General features: G+C 39.8%; 1 protein-coding gene across 3 annotated transcripts in view; it reads right to left on the bottom strand.

Moving 5' to 3' along the window:
- Positions 1-20,116, bottom strand: part of DDC (dopa decarboxylase) — a 107,237-nt gene that overhangs the window by 16,171 nt on the left and 70,950 nt on the right. For all 3 annotated transcript variants that reach the window (XM_007981322.3, XM_007981321.3, XM_007981320.3), the window contains exons 9-10: positions 18,348-18,415; positions 2,918-2,994 (exon numbers count right to left, since the gene is read on the bottom strand). In XM_007981322.3, coding sequence (XP_007979513.1) covers positions 2,918-2,994; positions 18,348-18,415 — 145 coding nt within the window. The remainder of the gene's footprint in view (positions 1-2,917; positions 2,995-18,347; positions 18,416-20,116) is intronic.

The following is a 20,116-nucleotide window of genomic DNA, read 5'->3' as shown; positions in this document are numbered from 1 at the left end:
GGAGTCTCCCGAGAACAGGGTGCCCAAAACACAAATTGGAAATGTTACACTCTCAATAGACCCGCATTAGTTTTGCTTTCTGCAGTTACATAGCATGAACATCTGAGGTTTCATCTAGTTCCCAGTACAGAGTTAGCGTTCAGATCACGTAAATCATTCATCATTCATTCATTGATGCATGAGAAGGTGAATTTGTGATATATGGAGTGATTAGAATATTTTTAAAAGAAGAGAATGAAACTCTTGGTGGGCTTATTCATCTCTGTATCCACGGATCTTAGCAAATCTTAGTTCAGTATCTGGGACAGAGCAGATACTCAGTGAATATCTGTTGAGTCAGTGTTACTATCCTGGACTCAGTGGCTCCACTGAGTTCACATATGAAAAATGGCTGATTTGCTTTTAAGCCTCCTCTCATGCCTGAAGCAGCAAATCCCAGGAGAAAGAACCCTGGATGCAAGCTCATAGACAGGAGTTTCTATTAATACAAGTGATCCTGCGCAAGGCGTCAGGTGAGGATTATGACAACATGCTGAGGTCCTGCTGCACAGATCGGTGGAGAAGGGAGTCTCGTGCTCTGGGATTACATCCACGAATGTGGGCTGGACCAGGCACATCAGTGTCCCCTACTTTCCCAGGCAACAGGGGCTGTGGCAGGACCATATAGCAGTCTACATTGTATTTACAAGAACATCTGAAGTCACCACTTGATGTCATTCCCTGACTGCCACCTGGCTGCCAGGAGAAAATAGTTACATTCTCCATTAGCATAAAAAATGGCAGTGCTGGGAGGAGATGCAGGACCTCCACCCCCTGTTTCATGAGTGACCCTGAGATGGAAGCCCAAAGTCACACAGCCTATCTCAACCCATAACCAGTACTCTCCTTTATGCCACACGGCCTCTCATTAGTAAGGGAGCTTGTTAAACAAACATAACATTAGTAGCGGCATCTGACAATGACTCACAGAGACCACTGCAAATGAAACAAAGCACCCAACAGACTGCATGCAGGAAGCACTCAGGAAGAAATTGTTGAGGCCAGTGCAGTGGCTCACACCTGTAATCCCAGCACTTTGGGAGGCCAAGGCAGGCAAATCACTTGAGCTCAGGTGTTCAAGACTAGCCTTGGCAACATGGTGAAACCCCCATCTCTACCAAAAAAAAAAAAAATACAAAATATTATCTGGGACTTGTGGTGTATGTCTGTGGTCCCAGCTGCTCAGGAGGCTGAGGTGGGAGGGTCACTTGAGCCTGGGAGGTGGAGGCTACAGTGAGCCAAGCTTGCACCACTGTACTCCAGCTTGGGTGATGGAGCCAAACTCTGTCTCAAAAAAAAAAAAAAAAAAAAGTCAAAGAACCAGATGATTGTCATGAATGAAAATGAGGGAATGCCCCACCTTTTTAGTTTCTATTACTGCACCATCTGATACGGTAGCTACTAGCCACATGTGGCTGTTGACATTTAAATTTAAGTTAATTAAAACTAAAGGAAATTAAACTTTAGTTCTTCAACAGACAAGTCACATTTCAAGCACTCATTAGCCACATGCGGACTGGTGGCTGCCATATTGGGTGATGCAGAATTATAGAAGATTTCTGTCATTGCAGAAGCTTCTACAGGATGGAAAAACTGGAGGCTTTCAGTAGAAGAATTCAGATACGGTGTCTAATTAGTGCAAGTTCCTATCTGCTTCTCCGTGAATCTGCTTCCTTATGGACGAGTGAAGAACTGGCCCAATTTAGAAGCTTCCTTGCACAATTCTTTATTGTTAACATAAAGAAATGACAAACCTCTTAGCCAGCAATTTCCTCTAACAATGGTTTTACCTGAACTGTGGACTACTTAATAGGTCTTAGGTGCCTCATAAGACGTAAAACTTCATGAGATATGTGTGGGAAGGGCAGCTTGCATATCGGTGATTGGTAAGTGGTGCACAGTTAAAACAAAGCAAACAATGCATTGAATAAGACTAGTAAGAAATACAGCAATATATTAGCAATGTTTGCATCTGAGTGGTGGGATTACAGGAATTTTCTGGCCCAGCATTGACTCTATTTTCCAAATGTATATCTTTAATAAGGAATATATCTTCAAAGCCTACATGACTGGTGTAACCACTTTACCCCCTCACCAGCGTTGTGACAGAATTTTCTGTTATCAAAAAAATTCTACTTATTTTGGTTCTAGTTCAATGCCTACCATTAATCGGCAGATATACTGGCTCAAGTCAAATGAGATGACATAGGTGAAGTGCAAAAGCCAAGAATTGTGCATTCCCTGCTGTGGCCCTGGAGCAGCCTGTGTCCCCTGATGCCACTTGATAACTGCCCGCTCATCCCCTCCCTGCTAGATGTTGCAGACGAGTGCTGAGCCTCCTTGGCTGTCACCAGCACCAGGCACAGAGAGCAGGCCTACTGACCAAATGACTTAGGTGCACCTTGGTGTGCTGATCTGAGCCTTGGCTTCATCTTATTTTCTCTTCCCTCACCAACCCTACTCAACCTCCTTCGTTTACTTTGCCTCCTCATGGTACTGGTGGAAGGTGATGCAAAGCCTTTTTGTAAAGACATTATGGCCGTCATTATGTTAAAGATGTTTCCTTGTCTGCAGGAGGTATAGATGCCCATATTAAAATCCCATGGCTGTGCCCACCTGTCCCTGCTCCTGCAATGAGCCCAGCAGGTTCTCAGTACTTCTAGAGCAGGAGCCTCCCCCAGGGAGCCTCCCCAGGCCTCTTAACCCACCCACAGGGAATGGGCTGCGAGGGCAAATCCAGGAATGCACAGCACCCCAGCTCCTCTGTGGGAGCCTCCTTGGATATGGATGGTCTTCCCCTAACTCCCAGGGACCTCCAGGGCAACTCTGAGGGGAACAAGACTAGAAACAGTCCACAGAAAGCAAGCTCACAGCTTACCTGAATCCTGATGGCTGTGCTTCAGGTAAGTGGGGTCCAGTTTAAAGGCTCCCGTTAAGTCTGATCTCTTTTTCACCCTGGTTTTAGAGAACAAATGATAGGGCTGATAACCAAGCACCCTAGACTGGACCACCTCTCCCCTCTCCCCACCTGCCTCAGCTCAGGCACCTGCTTCCGGCCCTGCCCTAAACACCACTCTGCCTTCATGGCCCTGTCTCTGCTCCGAGTACCTGGGAGTCTTAGAATAAAAAGCAAATATTTGGTCTTTGTTGCTGGTTCCTGGCACACAGCTCCTAAAACCCCTGAGATCTCCCAGTGATAAGAGTGTGTTTTGCATGTTAATATGATAGCCGGGAGCTGGGCTCTCTTCCATGGCTTCCAATCTCCAGGGAGGGTAGGGGGCTGGTGATGAGTTGGCCAGTGATTTAAGCAATCATCCCTACTGAATGAAACTCCATTAAAAACTCCTAAGTGGCAGGGTTGGAGAGCTCTGGGTTGGTAAATGCTTCACAATGCCGGGATGGTGTCATACACAGAGAGGGCACGGAAGCCACGTGCCCTACCACCCCACTTGTACTTTGTCCATGCATTTCTTCGTTTGTACTCTCTATAACCTGTAAACCTAAGTAAAATGCTTTTTTGAATTCTGTGAGTTGTTCTAGTAAGTTACTGAACCTGGGGCAGGGGTTATGGGAACCCCCCTGACTTTGTAGCCATGGTGGACAGAACTATGGGTAACCTGGAGACCCAACACTGTGCCTGGCATCTGAAGTGGGGGCAGGCTGGTGGGACTGAGCTCTTAATCCTGTGGAGTCTAACGCTACCTCTAGGTAGTTATAGTCAGAATAGGAGTGAGTTTAGGACACCCAGCTGGTGTCTGCAGAGTTGGAGAATTAGTGTCAAGAGGGAAAACCACAGAGGTTAGCATTTGCTCCTCTCTTTTTCCAGGGACAGTACAGTGCCTGACCCTGCTGGCATCAGTAAGTGTGTGTGGGGTGAAAATCCCGCAGGCTAACGAGCGAGAAGGCCAGGATGCCCTGGGCTACAGACAGGGGTCCTCTTTCACCTGTCTGCCCACAGAACACTCACACTGGTAGTCATTCTGCAGAACTCAGACCCAAACTCTCACTGGACAGGCCTTTGAAGGACCTGTGCTTTATGGTAATTGCCATTGCTCCGCTTCATTGGCAGTGTGGTGACACCATCACAAAGCAATTTTGTGGCAAATAAAGTATCCTAAGGGCAAACTAGAGAAGAAATGTTAATCTGACAGTAGCTTGGGCTTGAAAACAAATAAAACGTGAGAGTCTCTGAAAGAGAACCCAGTGAGCATGAAATAGGATGCTGGGATGTGGCTTACCAAGGAAGTGAGAGAGAAGCTGGATTTCTCTGTAAAAGATCATTGAGCCTTTTTTTTTTTTTTTTTAAGGTTAAAGACAGACAAAGTCAGTAGGAATAATAAGCTGTCTAGTGTATATTCTTTCTTTGACTTGTGGAAGAAAATTGATTGCACCTGATTTTGTGTGTGTATGGGACTTTTCTTGCATCATAGGCATTTTATGGGGAGTCACTGGTTTGGGGAGGGGAGGTCCTTTGGGTCTCTCTGCATTAGAGAGAGCTCTGTGCCTAGCCTTAAAGAGAGAGGACCAAGAAGGATGTGAATATCTATGGTTATCAGTAGAACTCTGCCCTTTGTCCACAAAGACCATTCTTCCCCTTCTCATTCTCAGCAGGGACCTTTCCAATGTTTTTTTAATTTAAAAAATGTTGCACTTATTAAAGCCATACAAAAGATGTAAAGAATAAATCACCACCCCTTGCTCATGAAACAAAACTTAAATTGTAAGTATTAATAAAAGTTAAATATCCCTGTCCCTCACCTGCTTCCTCTCCCTGTCCCACACAAGAGACCTCAAGGCTGAATATGGGTTCCTACTCTCATGCAGTTCTACAGAATTTTCTCTCCAAATCCCTAAGCAATCTATATTATTTTGCACACTGCCAAACATACTGTAAGATAAACTTAAGATGTATTATCATAAATGTTATAATTCCGTGTATGTTTTTATAATTTGCTTTCTTACCCAAAAATAGACCTATGAGTTTTACATTCATTCATGCACAGAGCTCTTGCTCACTCATTTGTATGACCTCATGGGATTTTAGTGCAGGCACATATCCCAATCCATTCATTCTATCATTTCCCATTTATTGATAGACAAACTACACTGCTGTGGACATGGCACCATCCCTGCGCATACTCCTGGAGCCCCTAGTGGCAGCGCCCGTCGGCCATGCATTTGCCAATGGACTAGCACAAGGTGAGCTATGTTAAGGCTGGAAGAAAGCATCTATCTATGGCCCTACTCAACAGCTCCAAATCAGTCTCCACAACAGTTGTGCCATCTGTGAGCTCCTCTTTCACATCCTGGTCAACGTTTAGTATAAAGAGACTATTGTAAACAACCTATAGTGTTTCACTGGGATTTCAATTTACATTCTGATTACTAAAGAGGGTGAGTAACTTCACATTTATTCACATTTATTCACATAAACTTCACATTTATTAAACATATCTGTTTCCTCCTTGATAAAGAATTTTTTATTCATTTTTCTGTTAGATTGCTTATTTTGTCATATTGGATTGCAACAATTCTGTAAATATTAGAAGCCCTAATTGGAATACATGGGGTCTGTTTCTGGCTCTCCCTTCTAATCTGCTCTACCCATCTGTGCCCATGCTGGTGCTACCTGAGTTCAGTCATGGTTGCTTTACACACACACATTGATATTTAAGGAGGCAACTTCCTCACTATATTTTTTTTTCACAATTCTCTTGGCCATTCTTGGCCATATAAATATTATGCCAGGATATTTATTAGAATTGTGCTGAGGTCTAATATCGAGTCTTCCTCTTAATGAACATATCATTCTACTTAGTTAGGACTTCTTTAATGACTTCCAAAAAACTGTAGAATTTTCTCCATATAAATCTGAGCAGGTTTTGATATGTTTGTTCATAGTAAACTTATATCTTTTCTTGCTATTATAAAGAGTATTCCTTTTGTAAAAATTACACATACTGTTTAATGTAGATGTAAAAAAAATGCAACCTTAAAAATGTTAGTGTATCTAGACATTTTGCTGGGTTCTTTTATTAATAATACTTTGAGGATTCTCTTTTTATTGAGGTTACATCATCTGACAATGAGAGTTTTATGTCTTTCATTCTGATCCTTACACGTTTACTTCTTTATCTTTTTTTTTTTTTTTTTTTTTTTTACTGTGGAGGTTAGGAAAGTCCAATGTTGGATAGAAGTGGAGATTATGGGAATCTTCATATTTTTCTGATTTTAAAGGGAGTGCTTCTAATATTTCACTGTTAAGTATAGGTTCACTATGTTTTTTGGTAGTTACCTTTTATCAGATTAAGAAAGTTCTCTGCTGTTCCAATTTTACTAAGACATTTTGTCCTGAAATGTTATTGACTTTTATCTAATGCTTTTTCTGTATCTAATGTGGTAACTTCTTTTCTCCTTCACTGTTAACATGGTGACTGGCACTTTAAAAATCTTCTACTATTAAACCATCCTGGCATATCCAGATTACACACAGTTTGGTCACGGTAGACTATATTTTTAAAAATCTCATTAGATTTTTTATTTGCTAATGTTTAACTTACAATTTTTACATTTAAGTTTGTGAGATTGTTTTATAGTTTTTCTGTCTCAGCTTCTCATCTGGTTTTAGAATCAAATTTAGACTGGCTTCATGATGTAAGAGGCAGTGTGGCCCCTTTGCTGTTCTCTGCGAATTATACTTATGATTGGACTGTAAGTTCCCTGCAGTTTAGGATACTCACTGTTTAAGAATTTGGGTATTTCTGTTGTAAGAAAATTTAACTATTGATATGTTGTATTAGCAATAAGATTTTTCAGGTTTTCTATTTACTCTTGAGTCAGTTTTGGTATCATGTTTTGTTGCAGTTATTGTATATATGTGTTTATGGGCGATTCTTGGCTTGATGTTACTCATAATGCTCCCTTACTATTTTTGGAACTCTCTGAAGTATCTGTAATTGTGCCATCGTATTTTCTACTACAGGTTATCTGTGTCTTCTCTTTATTTTTGACCTATCTTTCCAGAGATTGTTTATGTAATTAGGCAGGCCAACTACCAACATCTGGCTTTGTCGATCCTTTCTGCTGGCTCAGCACTTTTTGTGTGTGTGTGTGTGTGTGTATTTTGTGTATTTTGTTACATTTCTTAATTCTTTTTTTTTTGTGTGTGTGTATTTTGTGTATTTTGTTACTTTTTTTTGTGTGTGTGTATTTTGTGTATTTTGTTACATTTCTTAATTCTTATTGTTTTCTTTCTTTTACTTTTTGGAGGTTTATTTTGTTGCTGCTTTCCAGCTTAATTTTGATACTTAGCTTACGATTTTCTGGCTTTTCTCCTGTCAACTGACGTCTGTTTTGTAGGTGCTGCTTTAGCTGTGTGTGGCAAGTTTTGTTGCATCTTTCTTTTCATTCAGTTCTCAGTATTTGCAGTTTCCCATTATACTTTACTCATTGGCCCATGTTTCTAATGGGCCCGTGGTAGTCGCCTCTTCCACATTTAGGTACTAAATTTGCATTTGTTGGTAAGAGTTAATGGATATTATAAAGAGAAAGAATTTTATGGAAACAGATGTGTATGTGTACTTGAGGACATACATGGGCGCGTGCGGGCGCACGCGCACACACACACACACACACAGAGAAACATGCTTTTGTGGCACCAAAGTCACCTCACATGGTGACCTCACTTGCATGAGCCTCTTGGTGAGGAAAGTCTCTCTCTCAAACCAGACACAGTCCTAGGAGATCAGGAAAAGGACCCCTGTGTTGGGTTGAAAGCCTGGCTTCTTAAATTTTCTTTTAAAAAAAATCTACAACACTACATAGTGCTCACTGAATGAGCATTCACGTGACCTCCTGGTCCCAATAACATTTATAAAAAATTCAAGATACTAAAGGGTTCCCAGACCTAAGTGCAAAGAATCCAAACAGATAAGTAGAAAACTATCCACTAAGCCTTTTAAAACAAGTTCTAGAATCAAGTCTTAACAATTACTAGAATGATTAAAATTGTTTCAAAGAAATAGAATTTTAAAAAATCTCCCAATGTAACAGAAGTATACAAACACTATAAAATAATTTATGGCAAAATTTAACATTTTGGAAAAAAAACAGGCCATCTTTCAAATGTGGATAATATATGCCTTTCGTGTGTATGGAATTTGAGTCTTTCTTTGGAGATCTGACATTAAACAGGCAATAAGCTCTGGACAGAATGGCTCACACTTACAGATAAAAGATTCAAAATACCAAATGGAGAATAAAAAGCTTATGAATAGAATAATGAATTCATTATAAAACATATTTACTATGCTTATAATGATTGTCAGTTTCAGAAACTTCAATTATTTTGTCTATTTCAGTATTTAAAGAGTACAACCAAAGTGTTTATGTTAAATTATGGACTAACCTTCAGTACAATTTAATTAAACAAAAGAGAAACACTTCTAATTTTAAAGAATACAAAGAAACTAGTGAAAGCAATAAAAAAAATCCATTTATGTGTTGTTTACTGAATTAGTGAAATTTTAAAAGACACTTTAAAAATTCACCACTTAGGATTTTTTTGCTTAAATTCTTAGGAATCTAAAGGAATATTTATCCTTTTGTGAATTCTGGTTCTTACAAGTGTCCTTATTATCTGTATTCTATTGTGTTAAGGTAGATCACATGACTGTAATCTTCTCTTAGACTGTCAAAATATTTATTTTTATTTCATGATATCTGGACAGTGCAAAAAAGCCTCTGAGTAGAGATTCTCAGCCCTCACTCTCCCCACTCCCCATTTCCACGTTACAAGGCACCATTCGCAAACAGGCAGGGGAAGCCAACCTCGACCAAGCATGATCAGTGGATAATAATATTGTCCCCAAAAAAGCTTATGAACAGAATAATGAATTCATTATGAAGTGTACTTGCTATGCTTGCAATGGTTGCCAGTTTAATGTAACGGTGTCTAGAGGAAGGGATGCTGTGGTCCACCTACTTGTCTTTTGCTCCGAGGCTGTATATCCTGGGCTAAAATTCAGGACTACTTCCAGTGTTTACAGTGAAAACCAAGTCAGTGACAGCTTGAACAAAAGTGATCCTGATTTTGGCTCATTTATACCAAAAAACAGCTCTCATTCTCCAGCTTCTATATCCATAAGAAGTGATCCCAGTGTGTTCTATATGCATCCTTTTGCTGGTATGTGTGTTTGTAAAACGTAGGTTGCTTTGCGTGCATGCACTCTTGGTTTGCATACCGTGAGATACAGCACAGGCCGCTGTGTCAGCAAGGCAATGTGAAGACTATCCACTGTGGAATGAAAAAAATAAAATTCTTTGGTGGTAAGAAAAATGAGGAAAAAACGGGGACGTGGGTATTTGGATATAGTGAGACCAAATGAAAATATAACTTTCATACGAATCAAATAAACAAATCAGTAATCAGATGATCATTAAGATTGTGGAGTTTAAAATAAGCTGATCTGGTTTAAAACCTTAGATATAAGGCTTATGGCTCTAACTAGTGATTTCTTGTGAGTGTGTTATGGACCAAATTATGTGCCCCTTCCTCTGCATTGGTATGTTGAAGTTTCAACTCCCAGGACCTCAGAATGTGACTGACTGAAGATAAGGCCTTTAAGAGGTGATTTAGTAAAATGAGGTCATACAGTGTGGGCTTTGAAAGGCAATTAAAAACCTGGGACCCCAATTCACTCTGCCAAAAGGAAAAATTAAGCTCATAGCTGAGTCATGCAAGGAGTTGCCTTTCCTTTTGTTCCTAAGTAGAGAGCTACAGCTAAAAGGTTAAATGTCTCCACAGGTAACTACGCTAAGTTCATCGTATCTTGTTGTAAAGTGCCATTTTACTGAGTGGGAGATGAATACATAATTGACTATTTCCCTACCTGCTCTTTTTCTCTTGCAACACGTGGATTACCATACCCTCCCTCTTTCCCTCCAGACTACTTTAATAGTCTAAAGTAGGAAAAAGAACATTTTTGAAAACAGGCAAATGAAAAATTTTAAATATATAAGATCTGCCTGGCCGGGCGCGGTGGCTCAAGCCTGTAATCCCAGCACTTTGGGAGGCCGAGACGGGTGGATCACGAGGTCAGGAGATCGAGACCATCCTGGCTAACCTGGTGAAACCCCGTCCCTACTAAAAAATACAAAAAACTAGCCGGGCGATGTGGCGGGCGCCTGTAGTCCCAGCTACTTGGGAGGCTGAGGCAGGAGAATGGCGTGAACCCGGGAGGCGGAGCTTGCAGTGAGCTGAGATTCGGCCACTGTACTCCAGCCTGGGCGGCAGAGCGAGACTCCGTCTCAAAAAAAAAAAAAAAAAAAAAAAAAAAAAAAAAAAGATCTGCCTCTGTCTGGGTCTATTACGTCTTACATTCGTATGTGTCATGTGGAAATAATATTTCACTACCAATTACATGAAACAGTTCTAATTAATTGGCCTAAAAAAAAGTTAAGTTTTTGTCCAACTAATAGCAACTAGCTCAGAGGCTTTTCAGTTCATATAGTTTTAGTAATCTTTGTTAAGTTTAATTTGGTAAATTTAGTCTCAAAACTCTCTCTAGTAATTTGAAAACTTAACGTCATATTATATTAAATTAAGTAATCCTTGATTTTTCACTGAGACTGAGAATTAGGGTTAGTAGTATATAGTAAGGTGTTTTTGGTAAAGTTTATAAAAAACATGAGGACATGTTTTTTACTTAAGAAAATATATTTCTCTAGTTTAGAGGACCTTTCTACTGGCATTGAGATAAAAACCACTGTTTCTATCCAACCGTTTTTTTGTAAACTGATGAGTCTGTATTGATATATCATGGCTAGAGTTCTGAAGTAAAAGCTATAGGATCTTTATTTGCATGACTGTTTGTGTGCTTAGGTGTGTTTATGTGTATATACATGTGTTTTGTTATGTGTTGTGGCCACAAGGTACCAAATTGGCTTAAAAATAAAGGAGAACTCATAAATTTAGTAAATAATCCAAATGCTTTTCAAGTTCACATGACTTGAATTAATTTTTAACAAATAAGCTGGCTTTAAAATTATTGGCAAAATAAAATTAGAAAGCCTTAAGAACTGTCAACACATATTATTGTTTAGATTTATTGGTCAAGTAGTTTTATATTTATCTTTGCTGAATATTATAAGGTGTCAATATTTGGAATGAGGGTTATAAAGCCATAAATGCAGCCCAAAAGAGAATTATCTTTGTGTAATTTTTGGTAAGTAAGGCATATTATTGGTTTAACAGCAAATAGTTAATCCTGAATTATTTGGCAAAAAGAAAAAACAAACACATTTATTTAACTTTAAATATTTTACATTGGTAAACACCTGAAATTCATAGGCTATAAAATTGGGTAGGAGGGAAATAACTTTAAATGATGACCATCAGTTTTTATAAGTAATCTATTAAAAAATGAATTAGATAAATGTAATAGAACAAATGCTTGTTATAAAAAAACTTGACATATAATTTAGAACCTAAAGTTACATTAAACAAAATAATAGATATTGCTTAAATGTCTGGGTCATTTCCAATTAAAAAAAATTATAGGAAAATGTTTTTCTAAAAAACAATGTGTTCTTATTAAAAAGAAATAATTTTTGTCTAATTCAAAGATTATTTAAAGGTCACTCTAAAACAAGGTAAGAGGAACCAATAAATAAAAGAGATGCAAAAAATGTTATAAATATGTAAGAAAGATTAAAAGGAAAATAATTCCACATGACAAAAATGTTGTATGATAATTTTTTTTGTCCTAAAATAAAATCACTGGTTATTTAAAAAAAGAGGGTATTTAGGATAAAACAGAAACTCCAAGTATTCAGTAAATGGTTTGTGTAAGTCATAATAAGGTTTATAAAAAGAGAATTTATGAAAAAATGTTTGTGATCGAGTTGGCTATAATTAGAAAAAATTATTTATAATAGTCTTTCAAGAAATTGGGTTTTGATACTAAAAATACACTAATAAACTAAAAAATTGGTTAGAACAACTACATTTTCTTAAGGTACTGATTTATTCTTAATAAAATTATAAGACATTTTAATTTTCATAAGCCAAAATTTCAACTTTAATTTCATCTCACTGTTTTCAGCTTTCTCTCCCCTTCAAGAGAGCCTGAGGTAGTAACTCTTTCAACTTTTTATCAGATCCTTTAATTTTTTCCCCTCTGGTTCTGACTGACGTTGTAGGCTGATTTAAAAATATATTTTATCTTAAAGGTCTAAAGTGAATGGTTTTCTATGTTTGTTTGTTTGTTTTTGAGATGGAGTCTTGCTCTGTCACCCAGGCTGGAATGCAGTGGCACCATCTCAGCTCACTGCAGCCTCTGTTTCCTGGGTTCCAGAGATTCTTGTGCCTCAGCCTCCAGGGTAGCCGGAATTACAGACACACACCACCATGTCTGGCTAATTTTTGTATTTGTAGTAGAGATGGGGTTTCACCATGTTGGCCAGGCTGGTCTCAAAGTCCTGATCTCACGCGATCCTCCTACCTTGGCCTCCCAAAGTGCTGGGATTACAGGCATGAGCCACCACACCCAGCCTAAAGCAAATGCTTTCTTCCTATATTATTCTCTAAATTCTTCTATGAAATAGAAAACTCTCACCTATGACACAAAATGCAGTCTTCCTATGTCTAACTAAAGTCCTATGAAAACTGAGATTTAAAAAATTAAGGTTATTACATCAATATAACTTCATGTATTGCTTCTAAAGTCATTGTACTGTTACCGGACTTTGACTCCTGGGTCTAAAAAAGACACCAAGTCCAGCTAAATCTTAAACACTGACAACAGTTAAAAGCCTCATCTTCAGACTGAGGAGAAAATGACAATCAAAATAAAACTGTGTTCATGAGACACAGGGTCAGAAATTAAAACTATTCAACCCTTCTAGGCCCAGGGACTATCACAGAAGAGGTGGACCATAAGATTGAAAGAGCTGATCTTGAGAGAGAAAATTAGTTTAGTTTCTCTATAAATTAAACACTAGTATCAAAGGCACACCAATATCAAAGGCACACTAATATCAAAGGCACACTGATGCAAGACCAGCATCTGTGTCCGTATGCCAGATTAACAAGGTTTTCTTGGGACATTAACCCATTCTTTAATTAAAAAATTATAAAAGGTTATAAAAAGATTTATGGAAATTATAAATTTTGGTCAAGATGATTAAAATTTAAAAGATTTGTTTATAAAATTTGAGAGACAAGTTTAATTAGCCTGATACTGTCTTTATTAGAGTTTATTGTTTAGAAAAGCAAATCTCTTCTCTCAAAGAATAAAGGTGTTTCCCTTTTTTGTGAAATCTTTATCACTTTGGCTAAACGAATGACTTATTTTATAATGACCTGTGTGTGGTCCTGTTCTGTCACTGGTTATTTTACCAAGGCTTTGATTGGAATGACATTTTCAGATTGCCTTGAGAAAATAAGGGTGACCTACAAAGCTAATAAAAGCCCCTTAGAAAAACTGGCCCCATACCTTGTCCTTTACAGGGTCCTGACCTGTGGTAAGTAAAAAATGTCACTTTCTAACAGGGCTAGGAACCTTAAGTTTTCCTGGGACCTTGAAAGGAGAAGAATTCAGAATTCAACCAGTTCACACAGGTATCTATAGGCAAAGAAAAATCCTTGGCTGGGACTGAGGCTTATAAAAAGGTCTAAATCAGCTGGGCATGGTGGCTCATGCCTGTAATCTCAGCACTTTGGGAGGCTGAGGTGGGTGTATCATGAGGTGGGTGGATCATGAGGTCAGGAGATCAAGACCATTCTGGCTAACATGGTGAAATCCTATCTCTACTAAAAATACAAAAAATTAGCCAGGCATGGTGGTGGGCACCTGTAGTTCCAGCTGCTCGGGAGGCTGAGGCAGGAGAATTGCTTGAACCCGGGAGGTGGAGGTTGCAGTGAGCTGAGATCATGCCACTGAGCCAAGATCATGCCACTGCACTTCAGCCTGGACAACAGAGGGAGATTCTGTCTCAACAACAACAACAACAACAACAACAACAAAAGGTCTAAATATTAGATTATTTATGAAAAAGTTCCAACAAAACCAATTTAAAAAAACAAACAAACAAAAAGAGTGAGAGAGCAAACCTATATAGCAAATGATTATTCTTGCTGCACTTTATCTGAATAATCAAGCCAATCATAATAGAACTAAAACTTATTTTACAAATAAATTAGCCCGTTATAATTTTGTATTTAATAAAATTGGGGAACTGGAAAGAGAAAAATTATGTTTCAAAATAAACTATAGTATATCTGTAATTAGATTCTAGCCTTGCCTAATGTTTGTCCGTTTTTATTATTTTCTACAATTTGGACTGAATTCTAAAATTTTTCCTGGCTACAATTCTCCAAAATAATGTTGTCAGGTTTTTTTTTTCCTTTTTTCTTTTCCTTCTTAATCATGATTTGAAATCACTAAATATTAAGCTATGCTTTTCTTAAAGCCCTGTAAACTGAAGCTAGACAACATCAACTTTGGAAGAAAATAACAAGAACTTATTTATATACGTAAACCACTTTCATACCTGCCTACTGACATAGGGACTTCAGAGTAATACGGCTTATATCAGTTTTCCAGGACTGTGCTCCCTTTACGTTTGTTTGGGTTTTTTCTCTCTCTCTTCCTCCACCTATTTTATTTCTTCATGGGTCGTGAGACTACAACCAGCGAAAAATGAGCTTTCCTAACAACGTGGGACTTATCTCTCTTGAAATAAACTGTCTTAATCACAAGAGGCCAGATAAAACCCAAGGCTAGAGAAGCATTTTCTTCTAAAATGCATTTTCTGCAAGACTTTTTTAAAAAGGGGAGGGGGAGAAATGTGAATGGAAAATAAAAACTCGGTGCCTCAATTTTCTATGCCAAAGGAAAAAAAAATAAGCTGGATGCTTTCATGCAAGAAGATACCTTTCCTTTTGTGCCTAAGGAGAAAGCTACAGATAAAAGGTTAAATATCTCTATGGGTAGCTACTCTATGCTCACCTTATCTTATAAAAAGAGCTGATTTACTGAGCGTGAAGACAAATACATCATTGACTATTCCCCTACCTGCTCCTTTCCTCTCAAAACACGTGGATTCAGTAATGTGACCTTACCCTCCCTCTTTCCCCTCCAGCCTGCCTTCCCCTTTAAATACTGATGGCCTCAAAATCATCTTTGGAGAAAGACACAGACCACACCCTGTTTCTGTGATTTCATGTTTATTCTTCCAGGAATGTCCCTAACCTTAGCAAAATAAATATCCAAATTGATTGAGACCTGTCTCAGATATTTCTTGGTTAACAGGCCCTAATCCAATGTGACTGGTGTCCTTATAAGAAGAGGAAATTCTGACACAGATAAACAGAAGGAAGACCATGTGAGGACAGGGAGAACACAGCCATCTGCAAGCCCAGGAGAGAGGCCTCAGAAGAAACCAGCCTGCTGATGGCTTTATCTCGGACCTCTGGCCTCTGGGACTGAAAGAAATCATCTCTCGTTTAAGTTACTTGTCCATGGTACTTTGTTAAGCCAGCCCTAGCCAACTAATGCAGGCACAGTGCCCCCAAACAGTAAGGATCAGCAATTTCTGTGTTCAAACACAAATCCTTCAAAAATCAGACTTCATCCATCAACATTCATGCCATTTTTATAGTGTCATGGGACAAAACCTTGGGTTTAGGAGAGATCTGATTTTTCCAGGTACACGACACCTCACCAAATGATTTGACCCCTGTTCTGTCGAGATCGCACCGGCTCAGGAGAGAAACACCACAGTCGCTATTGTAATTTAAAAACATATTTTGTAGCCTTTCAAGCCCATAGGAAGGGAAGAGGCTCCTCAAGTATTGCAACCACCCCGCCCCACCACTGCCGCCCACCCCAGAGGATGGGAACTAACTCCATCGCCTTTCTCTCGTGGCACACTTCCAGACACCACAGGCCTCTCTTGTGTCCTAGGGCTTACGTGTAATTCCTTCTCCAGGCTAATCACCCTCTGTCCTCTCTCCCTTTTCCAAATGGCCTGGCCTCATTCCTGTGTGTCCTGTGTCTCCTTCCTACATCACCTCCACTTTGTCAAATTTCCCCCTCACAGGCTGGTGGCTGAACTGAACCCCGAGTGCCGGGGAGGAGCTGTCTGGGACAGATGAGCACACAGCCGCCAGCTCACTTGCATCAGCTCTGTAACGTCTGCGGCAGCCTTGGGGCATCAGCTCTGCAGCAGGCACTCCACATCCGCAAAGGCTCGACTCCTTCTCACCCCCACACTGACAAAGCAGGTTTTCTCTCAGCTTTAATATAGGCACTAGTTGTCTGCACCTGACGGCAGGATGCTGCATTCATTACACTCCTTCTTATCGTGTGTCAATATTTGCCTCCAAGATTAGGGACCCAAAATATTTCTGGTCCCTGACCACTTCAGTTTCCTCATCTGTAATGAGAGCGTGGCAATATCTGTGTCCCCCATCGCAGGGCTGTCGTGGGGGTCCAGAGAGCTACAAGAGGTTAGGGACTTAGAAGGTAGCCTGGACTTACCTATCTGCAGTCACTAACAGCCTTGTTGATATTACTGTTTTATCCAGGCATTGGGGACAGCCTCAGGGTGCATGAGAACCTCTCTTCCGGACAGCCCCATCAGCCCTCGCCCTGCTCCAGGGTAGTTCTAGGGCTTCCTTTGTGGAAGGCATCTGAGGATGCCTGCCCCTTGCAAAACAAAAGCATCCAGGGAGAGCCACTTGTTCCCGCCAGAGCCTGCAGATGCTCTGCCTGGTCCCTCCCAACTCCAGCTCCCTTAGAGAATTTTCCCCACTGACCAAAAACCTCAGCAGAGCGGATTTACATGTCAATCAAAATTACCCCTCGAATAAAGAGACCTCTGGCACACGGTGCAAACTGTCCTCACTGTGTTCCACCTTGGGTGAAAGAGAAAAACACAACCACAAGAATACAAAAGAATACTCACATTCATAACAACCATGGCTTTCATAAATACTTATTTCAGACAAAATTAAGTCTGAAATGCCCACACACCAACTGGTCTTAAAATTATATAGCAGAAGTTTGGGTGAAAAGACTGACCCAAAAAAATTGATTTGTATACAAGTAAAGGACTAGAAATGTGGTTTGCCTTTAAAAAAAAAAAAAGGAAGAAAGAAAAGAGAAAGGGCAAACGGATATTTTGGTGACCTCGAGAGCTGACATTAGTTGTTTTGTATAAAAGCTGCTTTCCTCATGCTTAGGAGGAAAGTGAAAAGTTATTTACTTAATTACATACTGAACAATTTTACAAAGCCTTCTGAAAATTTGGAAAATTTTGCATACTGTACAAAATTCATGCAAATCCTCCTGGCCCTATGATCAATCAATCAACTTCTTACATTAAAAAGTTACAGAAACCAGTTTCTAGTGTCCCTGTACCACTGCCTATCATCATTATTCTTTAAACATTGTGTAGGTGGTGTAATATCACCCACTTTAATGCTTTAGTTCTTTTTCTTATTCTAAATATCACCAAGGTATTATCGTGCTGTTTTTAAGAATTTCCAGGGAAATTCTTAGGAAACATGGTTACTATTATCTTTCCTTCACAAATCCTTTTTTTTTTTTTTAAGACAGAGTCTTGTTCTGTCACCAAGGCTGGAGTGCAGTGGCATGATCTCGGCTCACTGCAACCTCTGCCTCCCAGGTTCAAGCGATTCTCCTGCCTCAGCCTCCTGAGTAGCTGGGATTACAGGCGTGCACTACCACGCCCAGCTAATTTTTTGTATTTTTAGTAGACACGGGGTTTCACCATGTTGGCCCGGCTGGTCTCGAACTCCTGACCTCAGGTGATCCACTCGCCTCGGCCTCCCAAAGTGCTGGGATTACAGGCATGACCCACCACACCCGGCCTTGGCAAATACTTTTAAGCATTTGAACTCAGATTGCTTGAACTTAGCATTAGGCTAAGACTGGTTACAAATCTAAGAATGAAAACACAGAAGCTACTGAATTAGAAGTGTGTACTTGCATTTGTTTTCTGTTAATGCTGGATAAATCAAATTACAGATTGTCTTTTTTAGGCTTCTCATTTCTTATGCCAGTATGTTGCAATGATATTCCCTAGATAAAAGTTTCCTGCAAGGTTAAGAATTAGCAGTCATTCCATCAACGGTTCAGAAATGGCAGCAAGCAGTGAGCTAAGTGACTATTGCACCCCTTTGGCTCTGGCATCTTCCCTGCCAGCTTCTTTCAAAGGCACCGTCACCTCGGAAGAGCAGTGGGGACAGGCAACTGACATCTGTGAGCAGGGAAACTTACCACATGGCAGAGCAGTCAAAATTCACCAATAGCCATTTGTGGGGATTAAAGTTGAATGAATCTGCGAACTGCCAAAGAACAAGAATAAGAAAAAGAAAACATTTTCCTTATACATGTTTAATTACAAAGAAGACCCCATACATGATAATATAAGTTTATGGCACAACTAATTCATAGTGATAGAGGCCAGGTAAGGTTTCCCAGGGGAGTAGTAACTTGCAGTGGGCAGGGGAGTCTTCTGAAGTGCTGGAATTGTTCTACTTGATCTGAGTGGTAAGTACATGGGGGTATATGTATTTAGAGTTGATTTGTATGTTTTGCTATATCTAGATTGTACCCCCATAAAATGGAACAAGAATTTTAAAATTAAAAGTTTATATTCCCAAATGAAAAGCACTTTCAAATTTACATAATCTAATGTGACATAAAATGTATCCATGTTATATTTTAAATTACTGGAATATTTGGAAAAATCGGAATTGTCCTTCACAAGTACAATGTACAGGAATTGTACTGATTTGGCCTGTGAAATACTTTATGCTTGATGTTCCTTCCACGTGCTGAGCTAGCAAAGTTCTCAGACTACAGGTGTCATGATAAACAGTGGGAAAGAGGAAATTTTATAACTACTCTACAGTAGGTAGGGATAAACCCAGTTTTCATTTAATTGATGGGTTCTTTTGCCAGCATTGCTGTAACATATCAACAATTCTCCCCATTTACCTAAATGTTTCTCTCTCTCTCTCTCTCTCTCTCTCTCTCTTTTTTTTTTTTTTTTTTTTTTTTTTTTTTTTTTTTTTGAGTGACAGGGTCTTACTTTGTTGCCCAGGCTGGAATGCAGTGGCATGAACATGGCTCACTGCAGCCTCAACCTCCCAAGCCCAAGCGATCCTCCTGCTTTAGCTTCCTAAGTAGCTGGAACTACAGGCATGTGCCACCACACACAGCTAATCTTTAAAATTTTGTTTGTAGAGACAGGGTGTCTCAATATGTTGCCCAGGCTGATCTCAAACTCCTGGGCTTAAGCCATCCTCTTGCCTCAGCCTCCCAAAGTACTGGGATTACAGGTGTGAGCCACTGCACCCGACCAGCTCCTTTATTTTTAAAGACAATACTCAAGTTCATTGTATTCCTAACAGCTACAGACTCCCTGGCTGGAAGATCCTGGATAACAAATGTGAACAACCGGCTCCGGCTGCGTGCATCAGTGTTAGGGGCTACCCTATTTTCAAGGAGAAAATAAGAGATATCAACTACCAAGAGTGGTAGAGGAGGACACTCTGTATTTTCACTGAGCTGTCATAAATGGTGCTTTCTTTTTCAAATGCACGTCCTGGTTTTTCAAATGCACGTCCTGGTTTATCATCTGACTGGTGAATGGGAACAGGGTCCACCTTAATGGCCAGGGATTTGGCCGTGGGGCTAGATTCATAATTGATACCGAAATAAAGGTGGCTGCTGCAGTGAGGCCCCAGTCTGGCCGACTCTCCTACTGGGAAACTTTTCAGTCTTCCCAAGGCCCTAGGGCACCTCGTGTCTACTTGGTTCCAGGGATGTGCACCAAGGAAGCAGCAGAGGCTTGAGGGGCCGGGGTGGGGCGTCCTGGGAGACATTTGGTGGGTGGATGACGACCTTCCACATCAACCCGCTCTGGAGACCCAGGTTCATTTCCTTCTAGGTTTCAATAGAAGTAATTTTGAGAAAGGGACAGGAAATTACAGCAAGTTTCATTTGTTGATAAACGGAGACAAAAGGTTAAAGAGGGGCTC

Source organism: Chlorocebus sabaeus, chromosome 21, assembly GCF_047675955.1.
Source record: "Chlorocebus sabaeus isolate Y175 chromosome 21, mChlSab1.0.hap1, whole genome shotgun sequence".
NCBI lineage: Eukaryota > Metazoa > Chordata > Mammalia > Primates > Cercopithecidae > Chlorocebus > Chlorocebus sabaeus.
This window is presented reverse-complemented; position numbering and strand designations above follow the sequence as displayed.